The sequence below is a fragment of the Furipterus horrens genome, unplaced genomic scaffold (assembly GCF_987537825.1).
Source record: "Furipterus horrens unplaced genomic scaffold, mFurHor1.1.pri manual_scaffold_9, whole genome shotgun sequence".
NCBI lineage: Eukaryota > Metazoa > Chordata > Mammalia > Chiroptera > Furipteridae > Furipterus > Furipterus horrens.
Genome location: NW_028327179.1, coordinates 5740060 through 5758926, shown reverse-complemented (window position 1 = coordinate 5758926; position 18867 = coordinate 5740060). Strand labels below are relative to the sequence as shown.

At 50.5% G+C, this 18867-nt stretch overlaps 1 protein-coding gene across 1 annotated transcript in view; it reads right to left on the bottom strand.

Annotated features, from left to right (window-relative positions):
• The window catches only part of ELMO1 (engulfment and cell motility 1), a 341907-nt gene extending 325171 nt beyond the window's left edge, over positions 1 to 16736 (bottom strand). The window contains exons 1-2 of the mRNA XM_090287018.1: positions 16510 to 16736; positions 16101 to 16257 (exon numbers count right to left, since the gene is read on the bottom strand). Of these exons, the coding sequence (XP_090143144.1) occupies positions 16101 to 16178 (78 nt within the window). The 5' untranslated portion in view covers positions 16179 to 16257; positions 16510 to 16736. The remainder of the gene's footprint in view (positions 1 to 16100; positions 16258 to 16509) is intronic.
• Positions 16737 to 18867: the final 2131 nt, after the last annotated feature.

The following is an 18867-nucleotide window of genomic DNA, read 5'->3' as shown; positions in this document are numbered from 1 at the left end:
GGGGGGCCTCCTGACATCACATCAATGTCACCCGTCATGGGAGGACGGCCTTATTCTCCCTCCCGTGATCCCTGTGACTCCCTTCCCCGAGTTGGAGCCTTAGACCTTTATCTGGAGGGATCTGATAGGTTCGGAGAGCTGAGTACGCACCCTCTGTTTTCCTAGGAGAGGCCTGAACGATCTGAAAGCCAATGACGAAACCACGCTTCCCTGAGGCAAACCCAGCTGCTTCTGGGAAAGCAAGTGATTTGGCAACAGCGCTGCCGGGCATCACTGACACGTGACACCAGGTATCCTCAGACATGACAAAGGCGATCACAGGCACATCTCCAGGGCAGCCAAGCCAGGGATCTCGTGAATTTTAAAAACTGAAAGGGGACAGACGAGGCTGCTTTTTTCTTGACAAATGATGATTCATTTCAAAATGGTTTTCCAAAAATGACTTGTTTCAAGCTTCTTGAAACTAATTAAATATTAGATTTTAGAAGATCAAGTACAATCTGTGTGTCATGAAAGTCACTGGCCTATGTAAATGAGCAAAGACATCAGTGATAGCAGTCCCATGTACCCATGCAGCCATAGTCCACCCGTGTGCCGCAAGCATTTTTAAAACACGCAATGCCTGGCTATTTAGTCAGGGGCGCTGACCCCCTTCTCCCGCAGACTGTCAAATAAAAAATTGAAAACAACCAATATGACAAGAGCCACCCGGTGTGAAGGAATCAAAATTAACCTGTTTTTTGTCAGATGGGCAAAACATTTATTTTTGGGTGTGCCGCAGAATTTTAGTAATTAATTTATATGTGCCGTGAGACGAAAAAGGTGGAATAAAGACAAGTAGACGTCCCTTTCTTTTTTAGGTATTAGATATACTTCTACTCAGTAAAAATGGTATTTCCCTTAAATAGAAAGGAAATGGCGATTTTAGAGAAAATGACAAAAATCATAGAGATGAACGATGTAAGAAGCACTACTCTTATCAATTACCTTTTGCAGTTCTTCTTCCTAATCTTTAACTACTTAATATTGTTCCAATATCAATGTTGTCAGAGGCATAAGGGACAAAAGTTTTCCCCCAAATTCCGATGTCTTGGGCAGCTCCAGCAACCGATGGCCTCATTCCTGTAAGCCTCTCAACCACCCTGAATATCAGTTTTTTCCAGGAAGTGCTCCCAGATGACTCGATGCTGGCTGACATGCCATTTTACTCCGCCGCGCCCTTGTAATCAAGTGTCTTTTTCTATGTGGAAATGAGTAATTCCCACTGTGAATTAATTCATATCTCGTGGTCCAATTGCCTTCACTCAAGCAAATTCGTCTGCTTATTTCTGTTTAACTCATTTGTGGAAGGTTAACCATATTTATGCACGTGGCTTAAAAATAAAATGTCAGACAAAACAAATCACTGTGGACCCTGATAGGAAGCGTATTATCAGACCAGATGAATAGATAAGAGGAAGCCAGATAAGCCAATTAGGGGTCAGGTTCCATTTAAACACATGATTACGATGGTCTACCAGCTGCAAAGAAGCTGAGATAGGAAGTAAGACAGCCATCGAAAGACCGGTGGCAAAGGGAGTATTAAGAAGTGTGTTTACATACTGAATTGAGTTTTTCCCTATACGTCTTATTTCTCTTGGCCATGCAGCTGGTCCACAGATGTATTAGTGCCAAGTCACTCTTCTTTCTTGAATGGTCATGGACATGCTGCGGTATCTGCCAGCAACTAAAGGAGGGTCATTGCCTTCCAAGTCTCAAATGTCTGTCTTCATCAGTGTGATGATGGCAACCTGAGGCTGAACCACAGCCTTGAAGAAGAACAGAACAAGCTCTTCTGGAAGGGTCTAGAATATGTACTTTCTCAAAGCTCCCCTACCTTGACATGGCATAAACCCAGACTTTTATGATCTCTTATCACATGGCCAGCCCTTCTGGTAATAATAATAGTAATAGATATTAGTGATTGAGTGACAACCATATAGCCATTACTAAGTGTACTTTACAAACAAGAAAACGGTATGAAGATCTCAAGATGTCAGGTACCTTGCTCAAGGCCTCATAGCGCAGGTGACAAAGCCAGAACTGGAACCCAGACCTGTATAACCCAGAACCCATGCTCTTTAACCCTGCCTCTGCTCCGTAGTCCCAGCAACCACAAACAACAAGTCCCAGTGCCCAGAGCTAACACCTGCAGGAAGGGTGCTGGAATTCTGGGTATTGGTCCTTGCTACTACCTGCGGAAAGATGTGTGGTCCTTGCAGAACATCACCCAGCGAGTGAGTGAAGCTACAGAGGACGCTACAGTTTGTATAACACGGGCCTTCACTGGGTCTGAGGAGTCAGGGGAGACCCTCTCTAAGGAGCCTCCATTTCATCTGGGGTGGAGAATGAACTGGAAGAGAGATGAAGGCGGTAACTCCCAATTCAGAGAAAACCACGTTTGTAAAGGCTCTGGCACATAGTGAGTTCTTGATAAACGTTACTTAAAGCTCAACGTTTCAGCTCTACCGTGAGAACAGATGATCCTGCCTCACGCATTATCCACATAAATCGTGATGAAATGCCAAGTTAACACCAAAACTTTCGGTACCTAGTGGGAGAACTCGGTCTCCTCCTCCTCACATCTGATGCTCGGATCAACACCTCCAGCCCTAAGGTCTCTGCAGTTCCCTTCTGCCTCAGGTTATTTTCATTTCCACCTTAAAGGGTACCCCCAAACTCTCCTTCCCAGTTTTTAACTTTGATTCATCTTCTAGTTGGACAGAAAATAAGCTTGCAACCTACAGCTCATAGTCCCTGCCCTTCTCGTTACTGTTTGTGTTTCAGCCCCGCCCCTGAGCCTTCTCCTTTATCCTCCTGTGGGCACAGAGAAGCTGTACAAATAGATGCCACTTGGTTCGCTTCGGGCACTTTTGGTTGGAGGTCCGTAAACGCAATTGTGTGGCTAAATGGACGGTCACATGGCACGTGGAGGAATTGACAGCATCATATGGACGAATGAGAGATGGGGCTAAAAGGGCAAGCTAGAGGCAAAAATATCTACACCCTACAGGCAAGTAAATAAATAAAGAGAACAGTGGGGTGATTGCAGGGGGGAGGTGGAAGAGGGTACGGGAGGATAAATGGTAATGGAAAAAATACAATGAAGACATCCAAAAAAATAATAATGTCTAAATCTGACAGACAACGCCTGACAATTGGACCCATCTCATGTTTTTAAGGAGGAGCGTGATATAACCAAGCGTGCATTTTCTAACAACAGGTGATCATATTGGAGGCCCAGAGACCAGTGAGGTGGACCAATTGGCCAGTATACCAAAACCCCAAGAAAAATCTAAAGGAGGTCCAACTGTACAGATACCTGCCTCTTTCCCTGAACCCATTTCTAAGATTTCCATGAGGCACGTGAGTCCACGCAAATATCCCTTCCCTATTTGTTTCTCTCTGGGTAGCTGTGGCTACCATTTGCCCAGATGTTCGGACAAGAAATCTTGGAAGCATCTTTAATATTTCCTTTGCCTTTAATGGGTGGGAATCATCAATTCCTGCCCATTTCATCTTCTCGAATGTCTTCGTGAGACATACGCCTCACTTCTTTCTGTCTCCCTGTCACTACCCTGGGCCATGGCCCCGTGGGCTCTGGCCTGGGCTATAGGGACAGCTACCTAACTAATCTCTCCGGGCTGGCTCTCCCACAGAATGGTTCTCAAATGGTCATCCTCTGAAAGTACAACTTCACGTTCCTATTTTTTCATTCCTTTACCAGAGGAGGAAAACTCTGACTCCAAAAAACCTCCGCTGCCTTGCGGCATACCTCTTCAGGGGAAAGGCTAAGGGAGTAAACCCCGACAGAAAATCCGGAGCCGGAGTCCCTAAGGCGGTTTGACGTTGTAGTCAACACCGGCAACTCCTGCGGCGCACCTGAAGCCAAGCTGTATTGACTCCGTCTTTCCCTTGGACCCTTCAGCTGCGAAGAGAGGGGGGGGTCTGCTGCATGGGCAACAGCAGACCCTCCATATCACCCTGCCCAGGCTCTGTAGCTTCAGCTTCACTGGAGAGGACACTCCAGCGTCATCGCAAGATGTCAATTCAACACGGGAGGAGACAGACACCGTGTCACTCCCGAGTCGGACTGCACAGCCATTCTCGGCGGTGCAGATAGACTCTTAAGAAGCTACACCATCGTCTCTCGAGACGGACGGCTGCCGATGACGATGACCTGTGGGGCCATGCTCCGGATACGTTCCTCACTCTCCTCCCCCACGTTAGAGCCTCTCTTTAGCCAAACCCACTCTCCAGTTCCTTTGCTGATGTGTTTGTTTTTATTTTCCTTTTGGAGCTTTATTTCATTTTCCATTTGGCTGATGATGTGTATACTTTTCATTTCCAAGATTTCCAACTGGCTCTTTTTCATATCCATCTGTCCTAAATTGACAGCCAGCTACTCTGTGCGCCCCATCTCCTATGTGTATAGATGTGATTGTTTCTCTTTTAAGGCTCTCCCTTTGAGGCTACCTTACTTTTAGGCCCTCTCTTTTCTCTATGTCCCTCGGGAGAAAACAGGGCCAGCTACAGCAGCAGCGGCAGATGTGATAAGAGGGCCCAGATGTGGGTGAGTTTTCTGAAGGAACTTACTGGACAGAGAAGCTGAGGTTGGGGGGCGGGGGTCTAGGAAGACATACCATCTCCGCTTCGGCAGCCTGGGCATATGTTCACCTCTGGCACCACGACAAGGGACGCGGGAAGAGAAGCAAAGCCGCACAGGTTTAGGGGAGGCAGGAACAAGGCGGGATGTTTGAATATGTTGAGTTTGAGGTGCAAGGGTCAACCAGTTGGGCAAGACAAACAGGAAGATAGGCAGTTGTTTATGTGGGTCAGGAGGTCACAAAAGAAGTGAGAGCCGGAAACTAGGAGTACTTTACGGCGAAGAGGCTGATGGATGCACACAGATCACCACAAACTTGTCCCCCAGCAATGAGGCACCTCTAAGCATTGTGAGGTTTGATATAGCTTCTTCCGAAGTCCTTTGGTTGTCTTTGGACTATGGATGGCTTTGATGGGAGGACAAAAATAGACCTCCATAATGTTGATTCATAAAATGTAATGATATATTTAGAATGCAGGGAAGGGACAAGGGAAGGAATGCTCCTGGCACCTGGGCTGCTCCCTTTCGTGATTACCTATAATCATCTGTACCGCTTGACAGAAAAGTACAAACCTCACCCGTTTCCTTTGCTCAACATTCATTATGAGTTCACCATGTATCAGGCCCTGTGCTCAGCACTGGGAAGACGCCCGGTCCTTGCAGAACATCAGCCAATGAGTGAAACCACAGACGATGCTACAGTTTGTATAACACGGGCCTTCATCAAGTCTGAGGAGTCGGGGAAGACCCTCTCTAAGGAGCCTCCATTTCATCTGGGATGGAGATTGAACAGGAAGACACATGAGGGCAGTCATTTCCGATTCAGAGAAAACCACATCTGTAAAGGCTCTGAGGAGCGTGCTTCCACAAAAGGTAAAGGCGTCACTCAAAAAGAGAACCCAGGCGCAGGGGCTGCGGGAAGCCACAGGGCTGCTCAGCAGGGCTGGGGATGCGGGCTCAGGCTGGGGACAGCGGGGACCTGGTCGCCACAGCAGGGAAGCCTGGACTCCATTCCAAGCACATGGGAGAGCCCCGGAAGGACGCTTTCGATGGGCAGCACGCGCTGGCGAGGCCAGCTGGGCTGCTCCTGAAGCCACCCGGTGAAGGTCACCAAAGCAGTGGCAGCGAGGACAGAGAAAAGATGGACAGGATCAAGACCGCTGAGGACACAGCCTCTGGCTTTCAGCACAATAGTGGTGCTATTGGCTAGAGGGCCCACGGGTCCATTTGGTGAAAATCTACAAAAAAAGAAAATAGAAAAGAACGTATCGTATTTCCCTCGGCTGTTCACATTTCCTCAGAGTTCGGGGTGCATTGTACAGGTCCACGTCCCCGAGAAATAGAGGACGAGTCTTTCTCTGGGGACCCAGAATCCTTCTGCGTGCTAAACTCTAGGCATTTATGTACCCCGACACACCTGGCAAATAAAGTGCAAAGGGTGGTGCACAGAAGGTTCTAGAATGTGAGACACCTTAGTCAGCAAACCTCAAGAAAACACAGCTGGGGACGGCTCTGTCGTGTTGCCCAAAGTGCTCCTCATGAGAGACCTGAGGAAAGGAACCAGCTGGAAGGGGATCTCGCTCCCAGCTCCCTAGAAAGCAAACCAAAATCCTCAATTCCTTTTCAGAAGGAAAAGCAGAAGGCGAGAGCTCATTCTTGCTAAGTTAGACTGCGCTCTCGGGCGAGGGGAGAAATCTGGTTCCAGTTTTCTCTTCCAAAGCAGGGCAAGCTTTCAGATTTCATGAGCTGATAGAGCCTCCCTCACACACACACCCACACCCAGAGAGAGAGAGAGACAGACAGACAGACAGACAGAGACAGAGAGAAACAGAGAGACACAGCACGGAAACCAAAAAGGGAAGTAGTCCAGTCACTGTTATTTTAAAGGAAGTTTACAAAACAGCTATTACAAGAGCCTGCTTCACAGAGGCAAACATCAGAGGGACGGCTACTCCTGGCCCAACACCGCTCTACCCTGTAATGACAGCACACGGCGGTCACGCACCGCCCCACGGCTTTCTTCCCCCTTTCTTCCCAAGGGGGCTCTTGACGGTGCTGTCTGTGCTCTTCGTAAGGTAAGGAGGGGGAAATATCCGGACCATGTGACAGTGGGGGTGCTCAGGGAAACTGACTGTGGCTGCCCAGTCTGGGTCCAGCGGCATCAGCATCCCCAGGGAGGGAGCCGGATCTAAACAGGAGTCCCGGAGCCTTGACATGCACCTCCAAGTAATCCTCTCTATACATTCAATACATTTCATAAGTGACTCTGATGCAGAACCAAGCCTGGGCGCCACTGATCCAGCCCCACAGGGGGACATCTGTCCACTGGCCAGCAGACACTGGCAATGCCTGGAGACATTTTTGGTTGTCACCCCTGGGGAAGGAAATGCTACTGGCATCCAGAGGGTAAAGGCCAGGATACTGCTGAAACCCGGCAATGCCCAGGGTGGTCCTCGCAGCTAAGCATTATCTGGTCCAAATGTCAGGAGTACTGAGGCGGAGAAACCCTGATGTAATCCACCCACTCAGGGAGGCACCGTCCAGGAAAATCACGTGACTTTTCATTTCTGCAGTGCAGTGTTGGAACCCTGCTTTCCAGAAATGGTTTCATTTTCTTGATCCTACGGAAGCTTTAAAATCACCATCCTGACCATTTCTAAGAGTACAGTTCTGCGGTTTTAAGTGCGCCCACATTGTGTGTTTCCCGCTATGTCCTCGGCCTGAATTCAACGCTCTTTGTATGGCGCTCCACTGCCATTTCCAGGGAGCAGACTCCACGTTTAGATGTTTGGGGCATGACGGGTTTTCAGGCTCGAGCTGGCTTCGCCGCATGGGAGGGACGGTCTGTGTAATTGGTTCCAGTCTTGCTGGAAACCCAAGAAGCTTGTTCTGTTCTGTGTAGCACTCTGAATAAATCATAACTGGCTCCTAATGGTTACCATCACTAAGCGGAGTGCTGAGTGATTATCTCCCTGAAGCCTCGCCACGCCAGAAAGGACGCACGAGGATCGCCAGTTCTCCTCCGCGCGCGGGAGGTGTGTCCCCCCTCGCGCGGGAGGCGTGTCCGCACTCACACGGCACGTAAGTAGCAGCCCGGACCCGGAGACCAACTCAGTCCACCCCGTGTGCCCAGGCGCCACGCCCGACGGCCTCTCCCAGCGGGCAGCCTCCGAGAACCCAGCCTGGGGGGGCCCCCCCGTCTCACTTCAGGTCGGCGCCGTCTGCACCAACCCCGCGCACTCGCCGCGCTTCCCCCGACTGTCTCTGCTTCCGTGACACACGGCGCCCCTGGAAGTCACGCTGCCCGTGGGTGGACCAGGCCTCGTGGCGATGCCGGGTGTCCGCTCAAACATGCCAATGGGAACCGGGGAACTGCTAAGTAGAAGCCTAAGAATTGGAGAGACCCAAACAGAGCTCCCAAATGAGTGAAATAAGCCAGAGAGAACACAAACACAACATGGTATCGCTCATCTGTGGGGTCTAAGACAGAAGAAAATCAAGGTCATAGAGGGAGAGTAGAAGCGTGGCTGCCGGGGGGCTGGGGCGCTGGGGAACTGGGGGGCTGGGGGTGTGAAGCAAATAGGCAGAGGCTGGTAACGGGCACAAACTTCCAGCCACAGTGCGCACAAGGCCTGAGGCTCTAGGGGAAACGCAGGGCCCACAGCTGACACACGGTATCGTAGGGCTGAAATTTTCTAAGACTCTAAAACGTACATGTTCTCGCCAAAAAAAGAGAGAGAGACACCATACCCGCGAGGTGAAATGGAGGCGTTAATGAACTTGAATGGGGAGATCCTGTCACTACGCAGACATATATCAAATCACCGCAATGTACGCTTTAAATACCTTTTATGTTTTTGTCCATTATACCTCAATAAAGCTGAAGAGAAATGACATTTAGAACAAGAACTACCGAAGAGATTCACGGTTTAGTAGAAACTGCCTGCATGGCAGCATCTGACACGCTGGCTCCAAAACGGCAGCTGCCTGGCGGTGTGGTCTCGGGCACGTGAACGCACCTCTGACCACGAGGAAGAAGGATGTCTAACGCCGCCTCGCTGGGCAGTACCTCGGAGGTACAAGGGTCCACACTGGGCACCCCACACACAGCCGGGCACACAGCAAGCGCCGGGGAGATGCTCCCTGCTATTACTGTTACTACCACTCCTATTATCACAAAATAAGCAGAATTCCGACGTCCGGCACAAAAACGTAAGCGTGCTGCATGCACTCCATAAGCTCTGCAAAGGTCCTGGCTAAATCAAATGCACGCATGTTGAATTGCATCTGAAATACCTGCCAGGAGTAGGCTGGTCCAGGGAAAGCCGCAGGCAGCGATTTGGCACACGCTTGCCTAGAATCCCACACGGCTGTGCCTCTTGCAGGAAAGCAAAAGCCCCAGTCCTCTCTGGGAAGGGGGTGCTACTGTGACTTCTCTGTTTGGAGAACGGGGAATACCGAATTTTACTCTCCTCTTTATCGTTCACTATGGAAGTCACACATCAAGCTCAACAAGACGGCCCACAAGACACAAACGTGTGTAAAACGCAGGCCAACCATCAGGGCCTTCTACCCTACTTCCATAGACCGCATTCACTGCAAGGAAAAGTCACTGGCAAAGAGAACGCTACAAGGGATTAATTAGAAGGATGGAAAAGCGACTGTATAATGTCACGAGGAAAAAGGGTTTGAGCACAAAGGAGGCTCTGAAACTCCAGGAGATTTGTAGAAAGTGTGCAAATGTGCCAGGCCCCGCTTGTCCAGGGGCAGCGTCTGCAAAACGAGAGGGGACGTGAGAAGTGCACGCAGCCCCTGCAGACGCCATGAGCCTGGACCATGCGCAGGGAGCGCCGGGAAGGCCGTGAGGCCCAGTTCAGGAATCTGACTTGACTCTTAGGGTCACTGGAAAGCTCAAGGTTCATTCATAATTTTTTTTTCAAATCATGGTATATTTTCTTCAAACAAAATCTTTCCCCAAAGCATCCACAAATGAAAACAGGTCTATCCATGCTGCTGTGTCTGCAGTGATGTAGAAAGGCCTGGAAGCCCATCGCACACACCCCTCCCCCCTGAACCCCTGGGGAAGGATCTGCAGAACCCAGGTTGAAAACTATGCACCTGGTCCCACGACCCTTTGTGGGCCCGCCCCTGCTGCATGACAGTCTACCTGTGTTTGCCTGACACACACATAGGACCCCTGTCGGAGGATGCTCAGGGTCCCTCACCTGCCAAGATGGCCCAGGCTCGCCTTTCCTGAGTACAGGTGAGACTTACTTCCTTGTCTGGAGAGAATGCAGTTTCTACACCTCCAATAATCTCTCCTCCACAGGAACGACAGAAGAACCTGTTCTTGAACGTCTTGATTCTCAGACAATTTGGTTCTCGCCCAAGTTGCTCATAAAAAAAACTGTCTTGGTTGTCCCACAAAATTTCAGGTCTCTGTTCTTGACCCAGAAGCCTTTTTATGCTGCTACCTGCATGATCGGTCACATGACTCTCAGGCAACAAACAAAGGAGATCTGACGTTCAAACAAATCGTTTCTCCAACAGCTTCCTGGAACGAGGAAGTCCAACAACCAAGGTTCCACCGTAACTTCCAAGAGTCGGTAACGCCTATCAGACCTCCTTTCTTCAGGTTCACATTTGAGCGATTTCACCAACCATTTGCTTGTATTCTGTAGACAACTGAAGGCTTATAAATGGGACTAAAACATCCATCCAACTGGAAAATGAGCCACTAAGCCAGCCTGGTGACCCAAGCTGGTGTTCTTTAGCTAGACGTTATCCTGGACGCCATGGAAGAACATGGAATTTGAGATAAAGAATGTCACTAGAGAACACAGTCCAGAGAGCTGAGCACTGACCTTGTGTCAAATTTTGAAAGAAGGAGGAAAACGTGGAACCATGAATGAAACTCACAAAAACTAATCAGACAAGGAGGGAGAACCTCAGAACTGAAGCCTAACAAAGTGTGGGGTCTTCAAGAAGGCACGAGGGAGCAGCTTTGCCAAGTGCACTCAAGAGGACAAGGGTAGAGGACAAAGCTGGCCACATGCAGTGCAGACAGCGCGCTGTAGCAAATCAAAGGGACCTGTGCCTTCGAACAGGGCAGCAGTAGAGAGGGGAGAATTGTGATTCCTCCCACGGCTCAGCAATACTGAAGCCACACAGGTGACACAGACTGACAATATTTACATCAGCTCGGAATGGAGAGACAGGAAATAAAGTGCACACTGGCAAGAAAGTTACTCGGTCAAGAAGGGGGTTTTCCAAGGTAGGAATAGAAGCGCTTCCTGTTGAAGGCAGAGAAGGAAAAAGAACAAATGAACAAGAAGACATCGATGGGGCAAAGCCTCGGGTTAGGGGAAAGGATGCTTAAAACACGGGTGCAGCAACAGAGCTGGGGTCGAGGGAGGCAGGCTGAGTGCCCTCCTCCGCTGGCTGTGGAAGAGAAGACAGGGTGGCAGGGACAGAGGCACCCATTTCTCTGGGCAGGCATGCGATACATAAGCAGGGGGTCCCAGGGCACAGGTAGGCATGGTGGCTTTCTGTCCTCAGCGTACTCCCTGAAAACAAACGCTGATGAGGGCAGGCGCAGGAGGAAACAGAGGCTTGAAGAACACGTGCAGGAAGCAGAAGAGCTGCTGCCCAGAAGTGCTGCTGAGCTGCCAAGGGATGGGAGGAAATACCACGGGGCAGTACTAGGGAGCCAGTGAACACCCCAGAGCACACACTGACCACAGGCCCCATCAGCAGGTTCCTTTATCACTAGATGACGTTGCCCTTCCACGTGCCCTTTCATTTCCTCTCCTTCCTAAACATTTAAAAAGTGTAGCAGGTCCCTGGCAGGGTAGCTCAGGTGGTTAGAGCGTTAGCCCAATGTGCCGAGGTTGTGAGTTTGATCCCCGGTGAGGGTACATACAAGACTCCACCAATGAATGCATAAATAAGTGGAACAACAAACCAATTTTAAAAAAATTAGGCAGACAAAGAAGAAGAAAGGGGGGTAACTTTACAACGGAAGAGCAGGCGCAAAGGAAAACCAGAGCCTCTCCTTTTCTCATCCAATGAGAACTGGCTTAAACCGGCAGCAAGAACGGCTGCCTTTAGGGAGCATTTACTCTGCGCTAGGCAAAATCCTACGTCCTTTTCACGCATTTTCTTTACCACGCCCGGCAACCATACAAGCGGCACATTATTACCTGGTCTTTCCCCGACGAAGGTCCTGAGGCTCAGAGGCTCCCGCTGTGCTCCCAGGGCCCCCGTGTCGGTCAGGCCATACTGCCTCCCGGCCGGTGCCTCTTGTCCCAGTGCTGGGGCTTCTACACTGTCAGCTGCGGGACACGCTGCTCAGGGAAGGGCAAGGCCACTAGAGCAGGGGAGGGGGAGCCTTCCAGGCTCAGAGGGCCCCCAGCCCCAGCGGCCTCAGGCTGGAGCCCAGCCATGCGCGGTGAGGCCCAGAGCAGAGACCCCCTGCAGGGGAGCTGACAGCTGTCCACAGAGCCTCTTGGGACCCAGGCAGCTCCACCTGTGAAGGGCTCCTAGCGCTTTTCCTACTGAACTGACTCCTTTTTTTGGGGGGGGGGGGGTGTGCGTGCGTGTGTGTGTGTGTTTTCATTTATCTTAGTTTACTGTCGTTCAGTTGCAGGTGTCCCGATTTTTCCCCCGCTGCTCTTCCCTGCCTTGACCCCCCTCTCCCACAGGCAATCCCCAGCCTGTTGTCCACGTCCCTGGGTCCTTTATGCTTGTTCCTTGACTAGGCTCCTCCCCAACTGTCATCTTAAAATTTAAAAGGGAGATAAACCAGTCCTCGCGCAACAGATGTCCCTTGACCCCAACGGGCACTGTTAGAGGACGATGCCGGTCCAGGAAGCTCCGCCTCCCACTCACTCATTAATTAAATCTCCATTTCTTACAGGAGGACTGGGGACCAGGCGCCCCCGAGAGAGCACTGAGGGTGAAGCGCCTCCCCCGCTCCTGTTTCTCACGAGCCCCACGTCTTGCAACACGGGACCCCTGCGTTGGACAAACAAGATTAGGGACCACACCCCTAGGCGACAGAACCAAAATCTCTGCAGCTGGGCTGGCGTGTGTGTGTTTGTCACAGCTCCCTGGGGGACCCTTGGGCACACTCAGGTGTAAGTTGATAATACAATGTCACAAGTGGGGGTTCCAAGAGACAGGGGGCAGCAATGCGTAATGCAGCGCCCAGAAATACCTTTCAGTGAATTAGGTGCTACCCAGGTTAAAAAAAAGAAGAAAAAGAAGCAGAGAGCTTTCTAGATGAAGGTGATATGCAGCAGGTGAGAGGCAGGCTATAGTCTATGTGGCCTTTATTGAACGAGGTAGAAAATGAGGAGAAAACCCTAGTAATCGTCATTGCACAAGACTTCACTGCATGTGAAAAGGCATTTCCAGCTCTCGTGCCAACGTCTGCCACCTGCCACCAGCAGTGCCAGGAGGCACTCCAACTTCAGCAGCTGCTGGACAACAAGGGGCAGGGTGTCTAGCGCTCTGTGTGGGTCCCCACATGGCATCGCCAGGAAGCCGGCCAGTCAGCAACTGTTGCAAAGCTCAGGCCTCACAGTGGGTGAGGCCTGGCTTGTGCTCTGGGCTCACCGACCAGCAAAGAAACACCCAACTCCTAGGAAGCTCCATATCTGCGTTTGTAAAACCAGGAATGAGACGAGGGGACCCTATGGGCCTCCTGACCTGACGCGAGGCCCTGAGAGGGACATAGCATCATCTCCCTGGCATTTCCACCAAAAATGCAAAACCTGAAGCGGGCGGGGAGGAAGCCTCAGAGAAACCCCAGCTAAAGGACATTCCACGGAATGGCTGTCATGTACTCTACAAATCCCTCAAGGTCAGCAACGATAAGGACAGCCTGAGGAACTGTTCTAGATCAGTGGAGACCAGGGAGACGGGACAATAAATGTAATATGTGATCCTGGCGGGCTCTTGGACCGTGGGGACAATCCCTATAAAGGACCTATTGGGACAATTGATAAAATCTGAATGTGGGCTATGGAGTTTGGATTAGATGACAGTGTTGGGTTAATGCTCAGTTTCCTGGTTTTTATAAAGAGATGGTGGTTACGTACAAATGATTCTGCTCTTAGGAAAGATCCACTGAGTATTTAGAGGTAACGGGGACAGCAACTCTTACATCACTCTCAGTCGGTTAAGAGAAAGGATTTATAGTAGAGAGAGAAAACAGAGAAAACCAATAAGGCAAATCGAGGCAAAGAATAATTCATGACTCTGGATAAAAGGTAGACAGCGGTTCTTTGTACTGTTCTTGCCATTTCTCTGTGTTTAAACTTATCAAAATAAAGTGGCTCTTCAAAGCTATCAGATCATGAAAAACAAGGAAAGACTGAGGAAGTGCAGGAGCGTGGGAGAGTCGGAGGGCACCTGACGATACCACGCCAATGGGGCTGATAGTCCTCGATTGGTGGAACAGAAGAAAAGGGCATGAGCGGAATCCAAATGAAGTGTGTAGTCTTGTGACCACTTATGAATCGTTGTTAATTTCTTAGTTTTGGCACATGTACCACTGTTACATTAAGATGTTAACATTAGGGGCACTTGAGTGAAGGGTATGTGGAAATGCTCAGTACAATCTTGGCTGTTTTTCTGTAAACCTAAAATTGCTCCAAAATGTTTTTCAATATACTGTACACGTTTTTAATTATTAACACACACAGCAGAGGCCATGCCCCAAGGCAGGAACAGGACACTGACGCCACAGGCCCCAAGCGTGTGTATCAGGAGCTGCTTGCTGTCTTACAACAGACGTCCCCAAACATTCCAGGCCACCGCAGAATCCAAAGGACACTGTTCGCCCGCATCACTGACTTAGACTCCCTTGGGATGGGGCCCCAGGCGGTTCTCAGGAGAGCTCAGACTTGGGCCCCAGGTATCCAGCTCAGCAAGCCTCAGACTTAACTACTCCCAGGCAGCCCCAGAGGAGCTCGTGGAAATACAGCTCTGGGTCAGAAGGTCTCAGGTGGGGTCCGAGGGCCTGCATGTCTGATGAGCTCCCAGGGGAGGGCTGAGCCATGGGTCCTCAGCCCCATGGAGGAGGCAAAGCAACAAGACAGAGGCACCTAGGTCCAGGCTACTGGAGCATCACGCCAGCCCAGAAGCCACCTTCCAGCTCACTGAAGCACTGTTCCCTTAGGTTGTAGCGAAACCTCATCCTACCCCCGTTCAGTCCGCACCAAGAGGTCCCAGGCATATCGTCAACTAAATTCCACCTGCTATCCTCTCTCAAACAGCACGTGAAAGGGACAAACAGCTGAGGCCTGACACAAGTGCCTGTAACACTACTGGGCCTCTCTCCCTGCGTGGACTCTTCGCACAGTCACACAAACTACTGCAGAAAGCAGTTAAAAGAACACCAATGTGCCGGTCTGATGACACTTTTTTTGACAACAGTCCTCAACAGTGACATTTCCTTAATGTTCATGCTCAAGCCCAACTGATGCTGACTTGATGCTTATAATTTATTTTAACAAGTTATCTGGATCCACACAATACCATATAATCTTCCACCCATGAATAAAATCCAACCAGGGGAAAAGACAGTACAGAGCACAATCATAAAATAGTCTCAAGAACATAAGTAAAAAGTGAAGTTCCATAGTGCCCTAACTTTCAAAAGGTAGAAAAAGCCACCTAACATCATGTTATTTGCTCTGTGAAACCCTTCACTGTGTCTTAAGTCTCAAGCCTTTTTAAATTTAAAGCGTTTGCTCTAAAAGGACAAAGGGACTTTTCCTGACATAGAACCTGTAATCAAACCGTAAGTGCCCAAAACTGTCAAGATCCCAGCTAGAGGATGCCTTCAGAGCTAAAATCATTTAAAAAATCATCTTGATGTTTTTTCATTCGGTAAACATTTACTGAGTAGTTATTACATGTCATACTAGACTCATGGTGCATTTCACACTAATGGCAAAATTATAATTGTCTGGGATCCAAGACTGGGCCCACCCCACTAATTTCATTATCAAGCTGTTCAGAGGATGCCCTTGGCCGCTTCTGCAAAATTAGAAGAGAAACATTCAAAAAAGTTGAGTTCCGTGTTGCCCAGGGTAAAACAATCTGCCCGTAGTCACGAGTCCCTGCCAGGCAGGCCGGGCTGGGGTGGCCTTCCCTGGTCAACTGCCAGGAACCCGTCGTACACTCGTCCCTCCTGCCCCCGTCACCGCCTCGGACACAAGCCCCGCACTGACACCATCCGAGGAGGCGTTGGAGGAGGGAGAAGCCCATGCGTCGCCACTGCATGGGGTCCAGAAACCAAACTCCCCTGCCCCCGTCACCGCACAGATTTCCCCCCGCAGCCGGAGAGCGAACAGGGGGAGAATGAGCCATCCGAAGTCGGAGAGAAGTCCAGAACCGAGAGGAGACTGAGGACAAGCCCCGCACGGCGGCTGGCGTTACCGACCTGATCGATCTCCATGAGTTTGGGGTAGGCGCCCGGCCATTCGATGGCCACCTTGACGATGTCCGCGGGCGGCGGCATGGTACACCCGGCGCGCGTCCACGGCCCCCGGCCGGTGCCACTGGGCTCCTGCGGCGCACCCGGCCGCACGTGTCTGTCCCTGGTGAGGAATGGCAAAAAGAGAAAGACAGTCGCTCAGTGCACACGCAGGGCGGATTCTGCTGCATCACTTCCTGTTTTCACGGGTGGTTTGGGTATGAGAAACGGCTCCGGGCACGGCAGACACAGGGCGCCAACGGCACCCCCACTGGCCGCCGCAGGGGAGACGAGACAGGTGGGGGGAAGGTGCCCACCCACGCCCTGCCTGGGCACCGCCAGGAGACGTGGCCCCCGAAGGACAGCGTCCTCTCACCCCTGCGTCCTGTTCCAAACGGGGCCCGGACTCGGGCTGAGCTGGACTCACTGCGTCCGGAGAGACACGGAAACCTCCCGCGCTCAACAGCCTCCGGAAGGACAGATTGCCCAGGAAGTCCTGGTCAGGAAGCAGTGTTTCTTTCAAGTGTTGGGTGTGTGTCACAAACAGAGCTCCACTATAGCAACCAGGATGTCACAAGGAAGGCGCGGCGTCCCCAGGCTCGCACGCAGGCGCACCGCTCACTCCCCCAAGCCAGCGCACAGAGTCCCCTTCCGCGGATGGCGACCACGGGGCATGGAGAGCAGACCCCAACTTCTCCTCCGAGTGGGCAGTGCTGCTGTGCAGAGCCCCGCCTCTTTTAGGATGGCTTCTTTATCTTAGTATTTTTGAACAGGTGAAACATGATTCAACACATGAATGTGTCTGTGTGTGTGTGTGTGCGCGCATGTGTAATGATATGCAAAGCAGAACCTCCCTCCTCTCCAAGTGGCCCACCTACCCAGTACCCACTTGGTCCCACTCCCTCCCTCCAGCTGTCCACTGTTACTCGTTTCTTTTGCTTTCCTCTGGAATTTCTTCATGTTCACAAGGCAACTGCAAAAATATATTGCACTTTCTCTTGTATATAAAAGGCCGCATTCTGTACCCTGTTTTTCTTTTTTTCATTTTGGGTATCTCCTAGCTCTGTTGGTACAATATAAAGATTTCCCAGCAGCATCATAGTACTTTGTATGGAAATATCCTACCTGAGGAAGTGGTCCTCAGCATGGGTCCCTGGGGGATTTCTTCCCTTTGGCTGTTACAGACAAGGCCCCGTCAATCCCCTTATGGGCCCGCAACTTTGCACACAGGCGAATACATCCTGATGACAGATACACAGAAGTGAAATTGCGGGGTCAGAGAGCACGCGCAGTTTTAAATTCTGATGGCCACTTCCAAATATCGCTCCACGGGAGCAGTGCCTATCCACACCCCCTCTAGCAGTGGATGAGGCTGTTCTGACACACAGCCTCACCGACAGACTGAACTTCTGCATGCCTGACGCATTGAAAAAAAATAGGCCTCAGTGTACCGTTAACCTGTATTTCTCTTAGAATGAGTGAGGTTGAACCTGAAAGGCAAATACCCACGTCCACTTTTCTGTGAACTGTCCAAATCCTCTGCCCCGTTTTCTTCTGAGTGCTTGGTCATTTGTTTTAGACATTGATCTCTGTATGAAGTTTCTAATCAAACCTGTGCACGTGGGTCTTGGTCGGACCAGATAAGCCTTGTCAGTCCCTGTCTCAGGGGCAGGTTGACATCACTGAGATAGAGACAGAGCTAAGAATGGCAGCCTCAACAACAGGAGCTGTTACATAAATCACTCACTTCACCAGAGTTGACAAGTAAAGGAAATGAACCCCAATGAAATGCTGCTTCTCTGGCCCAGGACAATGAGGGAAGCCGGTCGTGTGGCTCATCAGTGCTAACCCGGGAGAGCAAATCTACTCATTCAGCAGGTAAGTACTGAGCCTCATTCTGTGCCTGTCCTCAATGCTGGGGATCCCAACGTTAGATGTCATCGAGGGACATGGAGAGCAACGGGGCGGGCGAGGAGAACCTGGAGTCCAGGAGCGTATCTGTGTGGAAGGGGCCAGAGTACAACCGGAAACTGGAAAGCCAGGGGAAGCAACTCTGAGAAAGCAGGACGTGAGTCAAAACCTAAGAGAGGGGGGCAGAGGTAAGCCATGTAGGCAGACATCTGGAAAAACCATGTCATAGGTCACAGGAACAGCAAGTGCAAAGGCCCTGAGGCAGGAGCCTGTCTGGTATTCTCCCGAAGCAGGTGACTGGCTGAAGCCAAGGAAGTGAGGGCAACAGGAATAATTTCTGACAGTCGCTGGGTCCTAACTTGGCAGGTTCATTCACGGTACGCGTGACCCCATACACACTCTCCCCTTGGTTGTGACTCCTAAGGAAGAAAGCTCAGTGGTACAACTTCCCAGGGGTACTTTTGGCAAACTGCACCAAAAGCCTTAAAAGTCATGGATTCTTTTTGAGTAATTATACTTTTCTGGGATGTCTCTTTGAGAAATAGTTATGAACCGAACCTTAACAATGCCAACTGCTGTTTCGGTTGTAATTCCCAAAACTTGGGAACAATTGCATATTGAACATCAGACAATTTAAATAATTATGGAGCCTCCCGTGTGCAAATATCGGCAGGTGATCGGTGCTTGGGGCCTTCCCTCCATAGTCTGCACAATATTTTACTCCCTTGAGAATTCTAAGGGCCGTGTATTATATCTGTACCATGGCACTCCAGTCCCAAACCACTCAATTACACACCCTCGAGTACTCATCAAGGAACCAGGC